Source organism: Danio rerio, chromosome 23, assembly GCF_052040795.2.
Source record: "Danio rerio strain M-AB ecotype USA chromosome 23, GRCz13ab, whole genome shotgun sequence".
In the NCBI taxonomy this organism is placed as follows: domain Eukaryota; kingdom Metazoa; phylum Chordata; class Actinopteri; order Cypriniformes; family Danionidae; genus Danio; species Danio rerio.
The window spans coordinates 36,812,458-36,832,861 of NC_141043.1; the positions used below are offsets into that span (position 1 = coordinate 36,812,458).

Below are 20,404 nucleotides of genomic sequence, written 5' to 3' on the forward strand. Positions count from 1 at the left end.
ACATATGATTTGATTTAAAAAGAACTAAATAAAATAGGTAGTTAAGACCAAACTAGACAACGTGGTTGTACTAAATCGCTAGAAACGCTGAGGCGACGTAAATACGTCATGGCGTAAGAGATCCACTGCATCGTTTTTAACAGGCTCCTAAAAACAATCTGTTCAAAGGAGCCGACTCGCAAATACGAGTGACTTCATACCATGTGCGCGTTCACGAGCGCTTCCTCCTGCCAGCTCACGTGAGAAATCAAACAATGGTTGAATAATTGCACGAAATGACATTAACCAACAACACCTCCCTGCTAGACTAACCTCTTAAAAACAAAGGAGATTTGGGTCATTAGTTTAATTGTTTGAGTGTGTAATGAGGAAAATATGAAAATAACAGCCAACTGAGTGGCAAGTTCATTTGTATTATATTATTTTTAATGGAAGACTGTCAAGTACATTACTATCATCCCCACAGCTTAATGTGATACTTTTCATCAGTTATATAAATGGATGTTTTGCACTGATAAATTGGGGGGAAAAAACAGAAAGACCACCACATGTGAAGCATAAAAGACAACACAGAAATGTGATATTATAAAATAAACTGTACTCGAATTAAAACCCAAAAATTTAAGCAATCCTCTGAATGATCAGAAATGAAAAAAATCATGATTTCATGTAAGAACAGTGTTCAGACATCCTCCGTTATGTTGTTCACTTCATGTTTGGTTCCAGATATTGGCAATAGACAGTAGATCTTTTCTGTGAACAGATGAAAACACATTGAGTCATCTGCTCTCGCTGCATTAAATGAAACAGCAGATCACTTCATGAATATGAGCTGGAAGTGTTCTCAAATTTTGCTGACCTTTTGTCTGCTATTTCGAGGCCTCTGTCTTTACTCCCTCCTTCACTTCTCCTGGTGGACGCTCATCCTTGTTAAGAGCCTAAAAACAGGTCAAACAAATAACTTTTACTCCTTTGAGGAACTTTTTAAAAATGTTTCTTTACAGAATATGATGGCTATGGAATATTAGTAGCTCACTTACTACTGTACACTGTAATACAATTACCGGCCACTTTATTAGGTACAGCTGTTTAACTGCTTGTTAAAGCAAACTTCTAATCTGCGAATCACAGCGCAGCAAATCAATGCATTTAGGCATGCAGACACTGTCAAGACGATCTGCTGCAGCTCAAACTGAGCATCAGAATGAGGAAGAATAGGGATTTAAGTGACTTTAAACGTTGTTGGTGCCAGACTGAGCCTAAGTATTTCAGAAATTGCTAATCTACTGGGATTTTCACACACAACCGTCTCTAGGGTTTAAACAGAATGGTCTGAATAAGAGAAAATATCCAGAAAGCAGCAGTTCTGTGGGCGTAGATGCCTTGTTGATGCCAGAGGTCAGAGGAGAATGGCCAGACTGGTTCAAGCTGATAGAGAGACAGTAGTAACTCAGTTAGCCATTTGATGCAACTGAGGTATGCAGAAGAGCATCTCTGAACGCACAACACGTCCAACCTTGAGGTGGATGGGCTACAGCAGCAGAAGACCACACCTGGTGGCACTGCTGTCAGCTAAGAACAGAAAACTTAGGCTACAAGTCGCACAGGGATACCAAAATTAAACAATGGAAGACTGAAAAAGTGTTGCCTGCTCTGATGAGTCTCGATTTCTGCTACAATATTCAGATGGTAGAGTCAGAATTTGGCGTCAACAAAATGAAAGCATGAATCCATCCTGCCTTGAATAAAGGTTCAGGCTGGTGGTGGTGGTGTTATGGTGTGGGGGATTTTTTCTTGGCACACTTTGGGCCCTATTTGTACCAATTGCATTGTGTCAATGCCACAGACTACCTGAGTATTGTTGCTGAACATGTCCATCTCTTATAATCTTCTGATGGCTACTTCCAGCAGAATAACGCATCATGTCATAAAGCGCAAATAATCTCAGACTGGTTTCTTGCAAATGACAATGAGTTTACTGTACTCAAATGGCCTCCACATTCACCAGAGCTCAATCCAATAGAGCACCTTTGGGATGTGGTGGATCTGGAGATTCGCATCATGGATGTGCAGTTGACAAATCCACATGTCTATCAAGTCAATATGGACCAAAATCTTGGAGAAGTATTTCTAGTACCTTGTTGAATGTATGCCATAAAGGATTAAGGCAGTTCTGAAGGCAAAAGGGGGTGCAACCCAGTAGAAGTAAGGTGTCCCTAATATAGTGGCCGGTGAGTGTATATACTGTATTCAACAAACTACTATTATAACTATTATTGTTCAAACAGTACACGAAACACTAAACATGATAATTAATTGAGCAGAATTTTGGATAAGTTGGCGGTGCCTTCTGCTGTGGTGACCCCTGATGAATAAAGGTACTATGTCGAAGGAAAATAAATGAATGAATGACTCTTGATTTGTATATTGGGCTGCACTGTGATTTAAGGGCATCACATGATTTTTGTTCTGATCTTCTGTAAATCATAGTTAACATAGAGTTTTTTTATCAGAAAATAAGCAGGACACATTATAATGTACTGAAAATATATATAACCTAAAGCTAAATTACATTGACATTGTTCTAATGCTTAATAAATCCCCTTATTATCATTAAAATGCCCTTATTAAGTCTGTAAGGTGTTCTAACGGAACTCACATGGCATGAAGCATCTGTTTCTTGTTCATCTGATTTAACATCAGGATGTATCCCGTTCTCCACACCAGAACTCCCATCATCCTTCTCCACTGGCTTCTGTTCTCTGTTTTTGGAGTTTGAGTTGGTCTTCAGTTCAGTTTCATTGTTATCCTCCTCAGAAGACTCTCCCTGTCCGTCTTGATTCGAAGCTTGCGTTGACTCTTTCTTCTCATCTTTCTTCCCTTCCACCACTGGTTTGTCTTCAGAGGCATTGGTTCCATCCACCTGTGGCTCATTGGAGGAGGTGCCTTCTTCTTCCTCTTCTTCTGTGGGATAGTCTACTTTTGCAGGGTTGTCTTTTGCCCCTTTGGAACCGGAGACGTTCTCATAAATGGGTACAGGGCTAGTGGGGCTGTAGGTGCCATAAGCTGGTCTGTCAGACCGAAAACTGGAAGAGTTGTCTCTCCTGTAAATCGCAAATATCTATGAAGAAATATCTTGGTTTTGTATCCTTTAATACACGTTTGAAGACAAAATTATAAGTCCTCCTGTGAAATTTGGATACTTTCACTCTAAAAAACATGGGGTAATTTTTTCTACCCAAATCTTGGGTTGAGGCATTTGGGTAATCTTTGGGAGTTATTTTCCGAGTCTTGGGTAGTTTCAACCCAGCTTTTTGGGTCAAATCAACTCACAGCAGGGGCTGACTGGGATACCACATATTATGTACTAATTTGTTTAAATGCAATGAAAATAGTGTAACGTAAACGCAGATTCCTTGCGTTTTCATATTATTAAAATTGGATTTATGCTCATAGCAGCCCTTAGTCAGACCTTTCTGAATTAAAAAATTTCTTACTAGCACCTTTTGTACACTTGTAATCAAAGCTGCACATCCCCCATCATACTTAAGTGATGCAGAGTCAAAACAACACAATTGCTGGGTCATCTTTCGCAGGCATTTTTGGATCAAATTAACCTATTATTTAAATAAAACTAACCAATTATTGGGTAGAAAAACAACCCATTTATGGGGTTAAAAATAACAACCCAATTACTTGGGTTAATTTAACCCCTAATGTCCTATATTTACCCAGCTGTGTTTTTTAGAGTGCTGAATACAATTTATACAAACATTTCCTATTTCTTTTGGAGAAATTCTTATTTCTTTTAGTTTGGCTGGAATTAAAAAAAAAAAAGTCAATATTATTAATGAATTATTTTTCATATCGGCTATTGAATAAACCACTGATGTCCAATGACTTGTTAACCAAATTAACCTTGTTAAGCCATTAAATTTAAGATGAATACTAGTATCATGCCTAACATTGTGTCATCATATCAAAGACAAAAAAAAAATACACTGTAAAAAATACTGGGTTTCACATAAGTCCTTCATGTTGTCCCAACACAAATCTATTAAGTTAATTTAATTGTTTTTACATATTTAAGTAGATTGAACATAAGAAAATTAAGTTGTCCCAAAAAGAAAACTCAAGAATTGTGTTGATTCTGCTAATTTTAAATGGGTAGTTTGAACAAGCAGCAAAAAAATATTATTTGAGTGTAGTTTTGTGGAGTAAGGGATGAATAAAATGATTGCGTAGTATCATAAGTTTATTATAAGTCTTTTTTAAAGATTTATTTTTGGCTTATTTTGCCTTTATTAGATAGGACAGTAATCAGACAGGAAGCAAAATGTGGGGGGTGGTGGTGGTGGTGGGGGGGGGGGTGTTGTTGGGGGGTTTCAGTAAGCTGTTTGACTCTAGTGGATTTGAAATAACCACAAGGCTATTGTGTCGACTTATAAGTCATTTTAAAGACAACTAAAGTGTCTGTTTTAATGTGTGAATTAAGTTATTATGGATTATTTTATGTGTATTCAAATTATTCTTGTTCTCAAATATGCCTAATTTATTTATTGTTTGGCATAAGAGCTATTATTACACTCAATGACATTTGATTGCTTATGTCGTATATATTATTATCAATAGTTTGATGGTCAACTTTTATTTATTTACTCTCATATATTAAATTAATGTGATAAGTTTTTCATTTGATTTTTGACTTTCCTTTACTAATTAAAACACTATTATGAACCACAAAATATTCATGAAATCTAATTATTACAAAAGGTACCAAATTTAGACCAAAAACAGTTTATATTCATTTAAATTTAAAATATTAAAACAGGGGTGTCCAAACTCTGTCCTGGAGGGCCGGTGTCCTGCATAGTTTAGGTCCAACTTGCTTCAACACACTTGCCAGGACGTTCCTAGTATATCTAGTAAGGGCTTAAATAGCTGGTTCAGGTGTGTTTGATTAGGGTTGGAGCGAAAGCCCTCCAGTACTGAGTTTGGACACCCCTGTCCTAAAGTAATTCACAATTGTTTAAAGAAAAACAACAACAGCAAAAACAACAACAGTGAGCAATAAAGAGATTATTTATAAAGAGATTAGAAAGAGAAACAATAAACAGATTACTCATAAGGATAATTGCACAAATACACTACAGGGCTCAACAATAAGGACTGCCCGATGGCCCGGGGCCAGCGTGTGAGATGCTCGGGACAGTAGACAGGATCGTTACTGGCCCGATCGGGCCACTGCTGCCTTGTTACTAAAGTTTAATTTGCCTGTGACTATTTGTCAATTGCGTGCAAATACAGTTTTAGAATTGAGAAACAGTTCGTATTTTCAAGCCTTCAAATGCTACCTTCTCGGTTCTTCTTATCTGATTGGATGATGTGAGCACGTTATTAGTACAGGGAAGAGACAGCAACATGGCGGTAACATCAAATGATGATGTTAAAGGAAAACGTTTGTTTCTAACGTCTTGGAAGCAGACATATACCAGGGTACACCACGACTAAAAAAAATTAAGTGATCTTTTGTACAGTTTGCTGTCAGTTTGGCTGGTCTTTAGCCATCTTTTGTTTCAAAACACTATGAATTTTGCTCGTTACACATTTATAATTTTTAAAAAATATTTACATTTTATATTTACAAACATTTTGACACTTTTTGTTATATTTGTGGCTAAGAAATAGCTATTAACTTTTTTTAGAGGGGCCAGTGAAAATATGGGCAGGGCAAGTAAAAATCTGAACCATTAGTCCGATTGGGCCAGCAGAAAAAATCCTTAGCATTGAACCCTGCACTGTAATAAATAAATATATAATAATATACAAGAAGTATTGTACAACATGCAGATTCACCAGCAGATGGAGTAATTCCCCAACTTAAATGTGAAGGCAAAGAGGAGAGCTGAAAAGAGGGTTTTACCTGAGAGAGCCTCTGGGGTTCATAGTCATGTGGAAATCATAAAAGCTTTTAAGTGATCTGGGGGACAAAGTGTCTCTGAATGACCTTCTCTTCAAGGAGCCCGAGCTTAAAAGGACAACAAAGAGATTCATTTGTTACTACATGCAGCAGCTGAAGCCATTTTATTACAGACATTTAACTAAAAATAAAAAAATTGATCAAAGAACAGACTATGAAATCTTTTACCGATTGAAGTTCTTCACGACAAAGCTCTGGTCAGGATGCTGGGCGCTCAACTCTTTCATCACAGTCTGGAGAACATCATTGTTCTGGAGCCAATAAAAAAAACAACCATGAGGAATCACTGCTCATTATGACTCCAGTGTTTTAATACACAGCTGTATTTTTTCACATTTGGTTTACCTTGGTAATTTCCTTGTAAAAGGTTTCTCTGAGGCTGCAAACGGCTTGGAAGACTGTGACATAGCAGCCAATGCGACTAAGAAATGCAGAAATAAAATGTTTTTATGATCAATTTCATTTTTGAAAAAGTTCATAGATATAATATAATATGCGTCACTTTAGTTACTCCCTCAATATCTCATAACCACACTGTAAAAAATATCCATAAACACAAACTATTATAAATAATAGTTATATTATATATAACTATTATATATACTACAATATACATATTGTGTATATATGAAGAGTCGATTTTGATTTCATGGCGACTTTAAGCAGGAGTCGTTACAAAAACAACTGTCAAACCTGTCAAACAGAATAGGCAGTTCCATTTTCAGTTCCCTGTTTATGTCCTCAAATATCACTTTGGCCGCATTCATCTCATCCTCTGCCTGGAAGAATAACGACAGCAAAAATTAAAGTCTTATAAATTTGGCCCTCATACTTGTGAACCATAGGTTTGTTGCTATATGTCTTGTATCAGTAGTAAACAAATTATTGAATGAAAATTTGTAAAATTGGTTGAAAATTATCAGTAACTTCCGGAAGAATAATATTACCTTTCCAATTTTGATATCGTCCCTCTTCTTGGCATTCTGCAGCCCTGTCAGCTGATGGCGAGCGGAGTCATAGTCTACGAGTTTCCTGTTTCGCTTGGCCACTCTGTCCTAAATCATGAAGACAAATTGTTTACAGTTACAGTGTCGTTTGTAAAAAAAATCATTGAGAGGATTGTGCGAGGTGTATGTGAGTCGGCCACTGTTACCCTGACATCCGGAAACTGGCTCATGTAAGACTCCATAGTGATTAATGCCTGATCGTGCAGCTTGCTTTCATAATCCTTCCACAGCAGATCTTCTCCCTTTTGAAAACACATTTGCATTAATATATGTGTTGGAATAGACACTTATATATGTTGGAATAGACACAATGTTATCAAAATGATATACATTTTGATTTAGTAGCTAATTATTGTGCCCATACTGAAATTATATACTATAACAATGGTTCTCAAAGTGGGGGTCGCGTAACAATGAAGGGGGGTCGCCTGGTGATTTCCAAAAATCTAAATATAAATAGGCCATAAGAATTACCATATTTTATCCATAACCAACTGAAGAAAAAAAAAACAGTCGTTTATAGTTACTATAGTAGCTTATTTACTTGTTCTATTGGATTGCGACCCCTGGGGTAATTACATTATATTAAAGACAGAAATAGCGTCAGATGCAGCAGATTGATTTTATAACACCAGGTTAAACTTTCTGGCCCATTTACAGCACTGACATACATAAAAAATTGTAATGAAGAACAGACTTTGGTCTACTGGTGTGTGTGTGTGTGCGCCATTGCATGCAAGTTTTCTGTATTTATAACATTGGGGGTCTTTAATATTGGGGGTCGCGAGTCACTGGCATTGTTATTTTAGGGGTCGCGTGCTGAAAAGTTTGGGAACCCCTGTACTATAATACTGATTTCTGCGAGAATCTTGGCTCCATGCATGTTTAAGAAGGTCTTCTGCAGTATTTGTGATGATTGGGATGCAGTTCAACAGATGATTCATCGGAAAATTCTACCTTCTGCCACTTTTCCAAATGATCAACTAGAAGTCAAGTTAATATTTGTTGCTCTTACTGGAATTGACGACAACACTTTTTTTCAGGTAGTATATATATATATATATATATATATATATATATATATATATATATATATATATATATATATATATATATATATATATATATATATATATATATATATATATATATATATATATATATATAGGGGTGGAGTTTAATGGCACACCTACTTTTAAAGATAATACGTTTTCGTACAAATTAAATTGAATTAATCCTTATGATTCAGCACCCATCATTCTACCAATACGTAAAATAGTAAAGTTTCCTCATGACATCAGTCTGGTATCCCATATCTCTCATTATTCTCACTCAATAGGGTCCAATATAAATTTCCAGTATTGTTTTTGTTAACATTTTACATGTATTTCAAATTACACATTGCATAGTGTTGTTTTAAGGCTAAAGGCACCATCTATAAACTGACCAGATAAAGTCCTGACAGAAAATTGCCAGCATTTTTTACATTTTTCAGTGTGTTTTCACTGTAGTATCTACAGCCCAATTCACACTGCACCAGCAGAAGCAGACAGACATCAGCGTTACCTGATCTGTTATCTTCTGTCGGGGCTTGTTTTCAACTGAACTTCAGTACTTATTGGTCTTATATTGTTTGCAATCTAAATGGCATGTTATAATCTGGCATTGGTCTGTATTTGGTGTAAGACTAACCTCCACAACTTCTCCAAGATCTTGTCCACCATCCCATCTATCATCATAAGCGTCAAACAAGGACTGAAACAACCGACTGGAAGCATCCCTCATTACTATTAAACACACAAGCACAGCAAAGCACGTCAGTATTCTCGTTTATAAGAAGCTGATCTCCTGTAGTAAAGATCAAACCTGTGACAGCATTCAGGTACGCTTTAAGATCCTTGTATATTCTGTATCCATCGCTCTGCAAAAGGAGATCACAAGGACATATTAGATCTTTAAAGGCGTTACCTCATTTACTATAGTAGATCTAAGATACCTGTTGCATGTGAAGGTTCATCACGCACTGCTCAAAGTGCTCATCTTTGGTCTCCTCAGATTTACCAAGCCTCTGCAAGACCTGCAAAAGAATCCCATATTACAATGTGTCTACAAACACACACACCTGACAGCCATGACAAGGGGATTCTGGAAATATACTGACAGCGCTGGGATGGATGTTACACCCGACTCCTAAAATATTGATAAGCACACGCTGGCAAAGAATAAAGCCCCCTTACAAGGATTCAGATCTTATAAGAACTTTTCACCTGACTTCACCAAAAGCCAGTGGCAAGTTACAACAGCGTAAACTGGCAAAAACAGAAAAGTAAAGTGACTTGGTCAGCCTCGGCGGACAAATGAAAATCAATAGCAGCAATAAAGGAGATTGTTAAAGGAACTCTCCACTTTTTTTTAGAAATAGGCTCATTTTACAAGTCCCCAAGAAGTGAATTGTTGAGTTTTACTATGTCTGAACGCAAGCAACCGATATCTGTGTCTGGCAAAAGCACTTTTAGCTTAGCTTAGCATAAATCACACCATTAACATCTCATCCAAAAATTTTGAAAGCGTTTTAATAATTTTCCTATTTAAAACTTGACCTTTCCGCACACTGTTAATGATTTCCTGTCAAATCTACAGTAACTTACTGGCAGCAAAAATTACATTTGCATTTATTTACTTCAAAAAAATACATTTATTTACTTTTTAAAAATCCCATTTACAGCACCTTTTATTTTACAGTATATATATTTAGAGTATTGTATATCTTTACTGTAAAATAGAGTACAGTAACAGTACAGTAACATACTGCATAACTGTCCTAAAGTAAAATACAGTTCATATTACAGTTAAATACTGCGCAATATACAAACATTGTTTATAGTGTATACTAAGACCAATGGAAATTAAAAGGTTGCTATTTTCTAGGCTGATGTGGCTAGGGACTCTTATTTTTACATAATATTTAAGGGACAGTGACTGCAGCAGAAGCAATGCTGTTGTGCAGCACCTGAAAATAGTCCCTATCTGTTTGTTAAGTCCTGACATATCGGTGACGTATGGAATACTGTTTCCGGGACCAAGCCGCTACTCATTTGAATTGAGAAAATATTCATTAATAGACACTTTTTAGTCCTATCAGACTTTAAAGTGAATTTTATATAAAGTCATGGTGTACACATCAGTCTCTGGACTTGCTGCATCACAAATACCAAAAACTGTAATAAACTATAAAAAAATGTATCACTTTCTGGCCATCAGATATAAGGCATGGATATGGATATATATATATGTTGTGATCATGATTTTCGAAAGTATTTCATCGCTTTGTAAATGTTTATTATTACCATTTGATGAATTTCCCCATACAGTCTAATAGAGAGCTTAGACCTGGAAGCCGATTCACTTCACGTCACACTTAACAAGCAGATAGCTACGTAACAGGACTGCCTAATATCACTGCATCTGTTGCACCCATGAATTCAACTTTTCATTTTCAATTGGTCATGGTACATGCTGTAACTGCAGAAGAATCAAGCTTCAAATAGGAAAATCATTAAAACTCTTTGTAAACATTTTTAGCAAGATGCTAATGGTCTAATCCGATTCAATGATCTATGCCAAGCTAAGCTAAAAATGTTCCCGCCAGACCCGGAGATCTGCTGAATAAATTCAAAAGTGGTTAAACTCATCTGTTTGACTCTTATGGAGCTGTAAAATAAACTTATTTCCAAAAAGAAAAAAGGTGTGTTGCTTTAAGTGGTAAAGGAAGCTGAATGTTAACTTTGGCTTTAACTAGGAAACATCAACACATAATATAATTGCACCTGCTGCAGCCATAGATTCAACTTTTCATTTTCCATTGGTCCTGGTACATGATGTAACTACAGAGGAGTCAAGTTGTAAACAGGAAAACGATTCACTCTTTTTAAACATTTTGAGTAAGATGCTAATGGTCTAATTCAATTCAATGATCAATCCTAAGCTAAGCTAATAATGTTCCCGCTAAACCCAGAGATCGGGTTTAAATTAAGAAATAAATAAATTAAAAAGTGGTAAAACGCAACTATTTAACTGTAGTGGAGCTTTAAAATTAGCTTTTATCAAAAAATAAGTGCAGTGTTCCTTTAAGCAGAGAAGGAAGCTGAATGTTTACTTTGGCTCTTGCCAATGGATTAGATAAAGCAACTTTGGTCAGCTACTCCCATGCCACGTGACTGAATTGATTATTGGATCAAAAATAAAAATCACACAAAACAACAATTATTATTATTTTTAATTGCAAATCACATTGGTGTTTTATGATTCAAGTGCTGTACCTTCTCCTGTGCTCTGTTGAACTGTTTCTGCACTCGTTTAGCGAGCACGTTGGCACCTCCTTTCGAGCTGATGCTGGCCTTGCTCTCTGCCATGTTCTTCACTTGCGCTGTCCTTGAATAACGATAGCCCTTTAAATCATACGGTCGAGCCTTAGAGAAGAATAGGAACTTTTTAGAGCAAAAGACTGTTGACTTGGACACTTTACCTTGTCTGTATTCTGTCTGAGCCCATACACACCTTTCTTGGCTTCTTCTTCTCTACAGTCATAAACCTCTTATCTTTTCAGGTCATAACTTAAACATTGTGGCGGCTCTTTAGTCACAATTTATTGCAATTCCCTATTTGATGCAAGGGCCTACTTATTGATAATGCTTTCTATACACTCCTGATGAAAGTCTTGTCGTTGATCCCAGTGGTAAAAGTACCAAATAATAACTTGACTTCTAGTTGATCATTTGGTATCAGAAGTGGCTGAAAGGCCTCTAGATTATGCTTATTTTACCGAAATGAAATAAGATAATGCCTTGATTTGCTCTTGCAGGAGATTATCAATATTCTTTGGATTCTTCTTCAATGCCTCCTCCATCTTACTGCAGACATGCTCAAAAATGTTCATGTTTGGTGACTGGGCTGGCCAATCCTGGAGCACCTTGACCTTCTTTGCTTTCTGGAACTTTGATGTGGAGGCTGAAGAATGAGAAGTTGCGCTATCCTGCTGAAGAATTTCAGCGCCCCATACTGAATGTAACCCTAAACCATGATTTTTCCTTCACCAAACTTGACTGATTTTTGTGAGAATCTTGGATCCATGCGGGTTCCAATAGGTCTTCTGCAGTATTTGTGTTGATTGAGATGTAGTTCATCAGATGACTCATCAGAAAAATCTACTGTATTTCACTTTTTCAAATGATCAACTAGAAGTCAAGTTATTATTTGTTGCTCTTAAAACTGGGATCGATGACAAGACTTTTATATCAGGTAGTATATTGTATTATATTATATTACAGCTATGGGGAAAAGAATCTAGAGACCACTGGAAAACTTAACATGTTATATTCATTTATTTTTTTCTAGGAAGGTCTGAAAATATTTCTCCCAAATATCAAATTAAAAAACATGGTAATTTTGTCAGAATAACAAATATTTTCATTGATTATGTCTGAAAATCAGGATTATTATTATCAATACATATTTGAAGGCTTGAACATTGGTATTGTGTTGTCTAAAAATTCATATTATAATCTTTATCATTGTTTATTTTTGTAAATATAAATTTACTGTTTTGTTTTGTTATTTGATGCAGTAAATGACATTATTTGTATTTTAAATTTGAAAAAAAACGTCATCAGCATTATTGCTGTAACTGAATATTATGTAAGAAGTAACTAAAGACGAACACTGAATTATTAGAAATTACTACACATTATAGGTGGCCATGATGAAAAAGTTACTACTCACGCTCCTGTGTGGGGTACTAGTTTCTTATGCTTCTCATTTAGAGCCTTTTATTTTGACTTTTGTAGGCTGTAAAATAATTATGAATCAATCAGTGTAGTAATGTGTATCTCTAATGCAGTCAAAACCTGCCTTGCACTACTTTAGCTGTTTATTTCCCTGAAAATAATTGCACGCAGAATCAAGCATTCAACAGCATAGTTTAGTATGAATAATCACTCACTCACTGACCATTCGGCTAATTCACAATTTGGATAATTCACTTTACCATTATATATTATATTATATTATATTATGTTATATTAAAGGTACTAAGCCGAAAAGAAAATGAATAAATACATATTATATTATACATTTTCCCAACCCCTTGTACTGTATGGTTGTCATGCAGCTAGAGTCATCTAATATTATATTGCATAATAATTTTGTTTAATTATGTTTTTTATATTTGTTTTCAAAACATAAGAATCTGCACCATTTTTACTCTTTTTAAGTCATGAAGTTGCTTTGAAAAGGCCTGTATGGTAAAGTACACTATACAAATAAGAAATTACATATGCAAAACACATGCATATCAAACTTGTTATTCTATTATGTATCATATAAGTGTACATTTTTCCATCTATTGTTTAAAATAGATTTTCTATTCAATTAGCACTTACAAACACAAAATATATATTACAAATATTTACAAACTACAACTCCCATAAGCCCCAGTTAATCCACTGGCCACTCCTCCTCAAAACTGAGTGTTATGAACTTTGCTCTGCTGTCGTTTCCTCATATATTCTAGCAGAAGTTTGTATGATTGAACTCAAGTTTGTGACACTGCTGCTTCAGGACCTTCCGGAAATGATCATGGGAAGCACGTTGGCGAAGTGTGCAGCCACAGACCTGGCCATTCAGTGGGTCGGGTGGGCACTTGCCTGCTCTTTCAAAACGGAGAAGTTTTACGACTTGGCAGGTAAATGATTAATCCAAAAGGCGCAGTCATCATAGGATAATGATATATTAATATTACCTTCCTTGCGTTCGTCAGCTTTACGTTATCTATTTATGCATTAGCGTATACATAACCCTATGGTTTTTCGCTTTAAGGTTAATAAGCGTTGTGTTTTTGTCGCCTAGCCACCCACAGAACGGTTGTATTGTAATTAAATCAGAAAAAATTTAGTTGTTATCAAAAAGTATTACGAGACGGCGGTTATCTAAACTACATTAACGTGTTGTGAAACAACCATAAATACGCCCACAACACAGCTTAACGAACTGCACGAGTTTTCCCGCCCATCGTTTAACAAGCCAATCAGATCATGTCCTCTGAGCCCTAGCCGCCGTGTGATTGGCCAATCTTTAGAAAAGGCACTGTCAATCACACAGCTAGAGGCGGGAGGTGTAGGGGAAAAACGAAAGACTGTTACCTAGTAATGACTGAATGAGTAAAGACTGATGTTTTATATAAATCACTACGAGCAAAATTAGGAATAATATCTCTTTTCCGTCTAAACATATGCTCAGACATCAAATATCTAATATTTCATCAGATAAACAATTTAAACCAACTCAAATATCCTTTTTAAAATACATAATTCTGTATATTATGGTATACGTTACATAGATATCTTAATACAGCAAATAGGAAACATTTTTACAGTTATTTTGGTTAGTATGTTATGCCTAGCATGTTCATATATTATGAACATAAATGTATCATGACAAGTGTAATGCAAATTCCTATCTCCCACATTTAAGTTAAACAAGACCCAAATTACTCACCCCTCAGCATCCAATTTGCATTTCTCTTCAATGAAGCACAAATATTATCCAATCATTTCAGTCTCTCAAACTCAGCTCCCTTGAGTAAATCCTAACTTCTACACACTCGCTCTCTTTCTCTCTGAGAAATGTGCTCTTGAGAATCCTTGAACTTTGCTACCAATTGTCTCTTGGTTCATTGGTAAAATATTCAGTGAACACGCCTCACTTTTAAAATGGACGGACACAGGTGACTGGCTGCTCTGCCCATATCTGGAAGGATATTGAACGCCTTATCATATTAAGTACTACATAATTTTGTTGTTGTGTATAGGATCTGGTACCTTCATATTGCTGGCTCACCTCAGTCGTGTATGGGGCGGAAGTGGACACCTTAGACAGAATGTACAAACTGGACTTGTCACTGCATGGGGATTGAGGTAAGAGATAGATAGATAGATAGATAGATAGATAGATAGATAGATAGATAGATAGATAGATAGATAGATAGATAGATAGATAGATAGATAGATAGATAGATAGATAGATAGATAGATAGATAGATAGATAGATAGAGAGAGAAAGAGTGATTAGTAATGTAAAAGACAGGACTGTTTATTGGCGTCTTGCTGCTTTAAACAGCATTAATAAAAGTGAAGTCAGTCCAGCTTCATGTTGTATTAATGTATCCATTAAGGTCTGGTTAATAAGTCAATAAGTAACAGATTGGGCCTTGTGCTGCTGCAGGCTCGGGACATTTCTCTTTCTTAGAATCCTAAAGGAAGGACAAGACCGGAGGTTTAACAATGTCAGAGACAGCCCTGGGACATTCTTTGTTTACTGGACCATGCAAGGTATTTCAACTACTGCTATTGATTATTTGTATAGTTACTGTTAATTGATTACTGCAGCAAGCCAGACCCTATGCATGAGATCAAAACAGTACCACAACAAAAGACTATTAGGAATTAAGAATACATGCATTATGCATACATAAGAATTCATTTGTTTTTGACTTATTCTCACTCACTTTCCTTTTGCTTACTGGCAATTTATATGCATTTTATACAGTTCTATTCAGTATCACAAAGGTCAAACATCCAATAGTCTATTCTAGTAATCACACTCAAAGAAATATTTTTGCTGCTTGTTCAAGCTACTTATTTAAATTGAGCTCAAAAAAGTTTTTGAGGTTTTTTAGGGACAACTTAATTGTTTCATGTTCAATCAACTTAAAATTGTAAATTAATTGTAAAGTTAATTTGGTAGATTTGAGTTTAGACAAGATTAAGGAACTGTGTGGAACCCATCATTTTTTACAGTGCACATACCCTACATATGGAATAAAAAATTTTTTGGTACTGTTCTCAATCTATTCAAATGATAATACTCTGCTATACAAATTGTTGTTAACTTATTAAACAATATACAGCTGAAGTCAGAATTATTAGCCCCCTTTGAATTCTATTTATATTTTTTATATTTCCCAAATTATGTTTAACAGTGCAAGGAAATTTTTACAGTATGTCTGATAATAATTTTTCTTCTGGGGAAAGTCTTATTTGTTGTATAACAGCTAGAATAAAGGCAAATTTGAATTTTAATGTCAAAATGATTAGCCCCTTTAAGCTATTTTTTTTTTCGATAGTCTACAGAACAAACCATCGTTATACAAAAACTTGCCTAATTACCCTAACCTGCCTATTTAACCTAATTAAGCCTTTAAATGTCACTTTAAGCTGTATAGAAGTGTCATAAAATATCTAGTAAAATATTATTTACCGTCATCATGGCAAAGATAATTTCCCAGAGATGGGAAGGGCATCCGCTGCGTAAAAACTTGCTGGATAAGTTGGCGGTTCATTCCGCTGTGGCAACCCCAGATTAATAAAGGGACCAAGCCGACAAGAAAATGAATGAATGGCAAAGATAAAATAAATCTGTTATTAGAGATGAGTTATTAAAAGTATTTTGTTTAGAAATGTGTTGAAAAAATTTCTCCATTTAACAGAAATAGGGGGAAAAATAAACGGGGGCTAATAATTCTGATTTCAACTGTATATTATTGTTATTTTATAAAACAGTAAAAATCAAAATTTCCAATTTTTTTTTATTCAATATTCTATTTCATTCCATATGGTTTTATTATTCTGTTTCAGTATTCTATTAATTATACACAGATATTCTATTTTGTTTTATCACATAACAATCAAGTATACAATTTACTTATTCTATTTCTTTATTGTCTTCTACTTATAGATGTCTAAACATAGATGTCTTGGTTAAACAAGGCTTAATTTGCGCTGTCAGTGAAAATCTAATGAATATTTAATATATTGATTGCATATAATACAACGGTACAGAATATGATTCAGAATAGAAAGGAATATTGAAATAGAATAAGTTGGACATTTGCTCTTCATTGTGCAATATCCCACTAAGCAGTTTTGTGTTTAATAGACATCTAAACATAGCTGAAACCAATCAAAATCAAAATTTGGGCTGTCAGTGAAAATCCAATAGATGTCCAAGAAAAGCTCCAAAACTAGATTAGTCATCAAAACACAAATTAATGAATGACTACATGTGTAAAGTCTGTCTAATCTGTTTTTGATATAATAAATAAGCGCTTGAGTTATTGTTGCCTTTCTATCAGCTTGAACCAGTCTGGCCATTCTCCTCTGACCTCTGGCATCAAAAAGGCATTTGCCTTCCCTATTCTGATATTGGTTTGAACTGCAGCAGATCATTTTGGCCATGTCTACATGCCTAAGTGCATTGAGTTGCTGCCATGTGATTGGCTGATTAGAAATTTGCGTTAATAAGCAGTTGGACAAGTGTACCTAATAAAGCGACCCATGAGTGTGTGTTTAGAGGTCTATTAAACAAAATTGCCTGGTGGGATATTGCATAGCAAATATCCAATTTATTATATTTCAATAATCTATTCTATTCTGAATCATATGCAGGAAATAGAAGTTTCCTTGCATCTGTTCTGTAGTCGTATTTTATGCAGTCAATATATCAAATATCCAGCCTTTTTTATTTCAGCATTCTATTCTGAATTACATCGAAGTTGAACTTTGCACTTGATCTACACTAATCTATATCACATGATGATGATTACATTTTAAACCTGTTTTATTTCAATAATATATAATGATGGCTGCAGTATCCCTTATATTCAGTAATTATTATCTCACCAAAATAGTTTCACTACTAAAATATATATATATATATATTTTTTTTTTTAAAGATTAGCCATCTGGCATCGAAATAAATCTAGATTTCTCCTCCTTTCTAGCATTGTGGGTCTTTGTTACCCTTTTGCCCACCCTAATTCTGAACAGTGAGAGAAGAGATGAGCCTCTAGGCCCGCGGGACTACATTGGCTGGGGAATATGGGGGCTGGGTTTTGCTACAGAGGCCATTGCAGACCAACAGAAGTGGAATTTTAAAAATGATCCAGATAATGTGGTGAGTAATACATTGCACTGATAATAAGACGCTGATAAGACTGCGATTAAGCGGACATGAAAACCATATAACTCATATCATGATGAAATATTTTAGCATTAACAGCTATGGGTTTATAAGGTTTGACCGATCATAACCTGAACCAGACAGGTTGTTCTTTACCCTCCGGTTGTCTCCAGTTATGTTTTTAGTCTTCAATGAATTTCTTAACCAGCAACAATAGGTTGACCAAATATGGTAATTTAGGGAGGGGCTAGCTGCTTGTCCAATCATATTGAGAGATAACACATTTCATCCTTAATAGTAATAACACAAAAAAAGGATTTGGTTTCCAGAAACTGCTTATTAACTGCATATGAATAGAGCTATAATCATATAATCTATCTCATGTCATACAGGGGAAGTTCATTCATCATGGGCTGTGGGCGTACAGCAGGCACCCAAATTACCTGGGGGAGATCCTGCAGTGGTCCGGCCTGTTCCTGTCTGCTTCCTCCATCATGCAAGGACCTCAATACCTCAGTGCACTTTCTCCACTTTTCGTTTGGTTCTTACTGAGACACGTTAGTGGGATCCCCATTCTTGAGAAGCAGGCTATGAAGAAGTGGGGGTCGGACCCCGCTTTCCAGAACTACGTCAAAAACACTCCCCTTCTATGGCCCTTTCCAAAAGTTAAAGGAGAATAAAGCATGTTTACAGTAATTGCACCTGACAAATGAACATTGAGAGCTGCTGATTGAATTCCTATATGGAAAATTTGTATTAGGTGCCGTTTACACTAGAGAGTTTTCATTTTAACGTTTGTTTTGATAGTTTTGTCTGTTGTCCACACTACACTGGCATATTTGACCTACAAAAACTGAGCGTTTTGCAAATGCTAAAGACCCTGTACTAGTTTGGGTTGGGTTGATTTTGATAAATTCAATAAAAGATGGATTGAAACACATTTTTTTTGAAAATAGAAGCACAGCCATCAGACAACCACTTTCTTTTTGCTCTACCAGACAATAGATCCTTTTCACAAGACGATGATGCATTTCAATTGTCATCAGCAACTTAAATATCCTCTGAAAATTTTAATATTAAGAAAAAACAAACATGTACTTATAAAACTGTACTTTGTATTATATCATCTTTGGACCAAATTACAATATATATATATATATAGCCGTGAAATATTAAAGTAATATCAGCACTCGTATAGCCTTTTCACCCTTGTGTTCACTCAAAAAAAATTTTTTTCTTTGCTAGTTCAAACTACTTATTTAAAATGTGGTGTATTAATACAATTCTTGAGATTTCATTGGGACAACTTAATTTCTGTTCAATACACATAAATTTGTTAAAACTGTTAACTTCATTTGTGTTGGGACAACATAAATAAATTGTGTGGAACCCTGCAGTTGTTACTCATGATGACTAAAAAGGGACTAGACAACTCACTACATTGACAAATATTGCAGCTGTTGAACAACATAATGTACTTTTGAGGCTTTATTAGCCGAGTAGTCGTTAATATTGCAACTATGCAGTTTATTTATAAGGATAGTACCTATTTTAAATATAGATTTTAAATTAAACAAACTAGTTTAATGGTGTTTCTATTGCAGCATGTATGGGCGGGAAAGTAAATTTGATATTGTTCTCTTTTATAGCTGCCACCATCAGTTTCACATTTTTTAAATTATTTTTTATTTTCTTAAAACACCATCATGGAGTTTTTAGTTTGTTATTTGAGTAAACTGGAATGCAAATATATGGTAGATATTGGTGTTACTCCCATTCTTACTGCTTTTGTTGCTGAGAAACCTTGAAATGTAAAAAGGGTCTATAGCAGGGGTGTCCAAAGTCGGTCCTGGAGTGGGCCGGTGTCCTGCTGATGTTAGCTCCAACTTGCTTCAACACACCTGCCTGGAAGTTTCTAGTATATTTAACAAGAGCTTGATTAGCTTGTTCGGGTGTGTTTGATTAGGGTTAGAGCTACACTCTTCAGGACAGAGTGTGAACACCCCTGGTCTACAGAATATCATCCCCTTACTCCTCAAGCACTTCTTATATGACCATTACATGACCAGTAGACTGCAAGCGTAGATGCCAGCAAAATATGTGCATGTATCGTGTTTTACGCTGCATAGTGTGGACAGATTTTTGCAAACCATAATAACGCCAGTCTGAATGAATGACATTCTCCCCTCAAACAATTAAAATGGCATTTTATAGAGCACAATGACTCTGACTGTGCAGGAAATTGAATATGAAGCACGCAATTAGCTGGGAAGCATCAGGCTGTATTATTAATACAATCATTTCACATGGCACACATACCCACTTCAAAATTCCAAGTGTGAAACGTCCATAGTGAAGCACAGTGTGGAAAGCCTTCTAGTTACTCCAGTTTTAATTCATAAGA

The 20,404-nt window shown here is 35.5% G+C and overlaps 2 protein-coding genes across 3 annotated transcripts; one reads left to right on the plus strand and one right to left on the minus strand.

Moving 5' to 3' along the window:
* Positions 1 to 393: 393 nt before the first annotated feature.
* On the minus strand, positions 394 to 14,696 carry bin2a (bridging integrator 2a). Of its 2 annotated transcripts, none has more exon segments than NM_001007421.1 (14): positions 394 to 753; positions 860 to 938; positions 2,660 to 3,104; positions 5,924 to 6,028; positions 6,149 to 6,231; positions 6,326 to 6,401; positions 6,674 to 6,759; positions 6,928 to 7,035; positions 7,134 to 7,229; positions 8,680 to 8,774; positions 8,854 to 8,908; positions 8,984 to 9,064; positions 11,307 to 11,456; positions 14,539 to 14,628. In NM_001007421.1, coding segments are annotated over 12 exon segments (1,392 nt in total). In that variant the 5' UTR covers positions 11,400 to 11,456; positions 14,539 to 14,628; the 3' UTR covers positions 394 to 753; positions 860 to 869.
* Positions 13,510 to 18,940, plus strand: si:ch211-210c8.6. The gene is made up of 5 exons (XM_087307528.2): positions 13,510 to 13,726; positions 14,852 to 14,957; positions 15,265 to 15,371; positions 17,822 to 17,994; positions 18,393 to 18,940. The coding sequence occupies exons 1-5, from the start codon at positions 13,567 to 13,569 to the stop codon at positions 18,678 to 18,680; spliced, it is 834 nt and encodes a 277-aa protein (XP_087163654.1). The 5' UTR covers positions 13,510 to 13,566; the 3' UTR covers positions 18,681 to 18,940.
* The last annotated feature ends 1,464 nt before the right edge of the window (positions 18,941 to 20,404 follow it).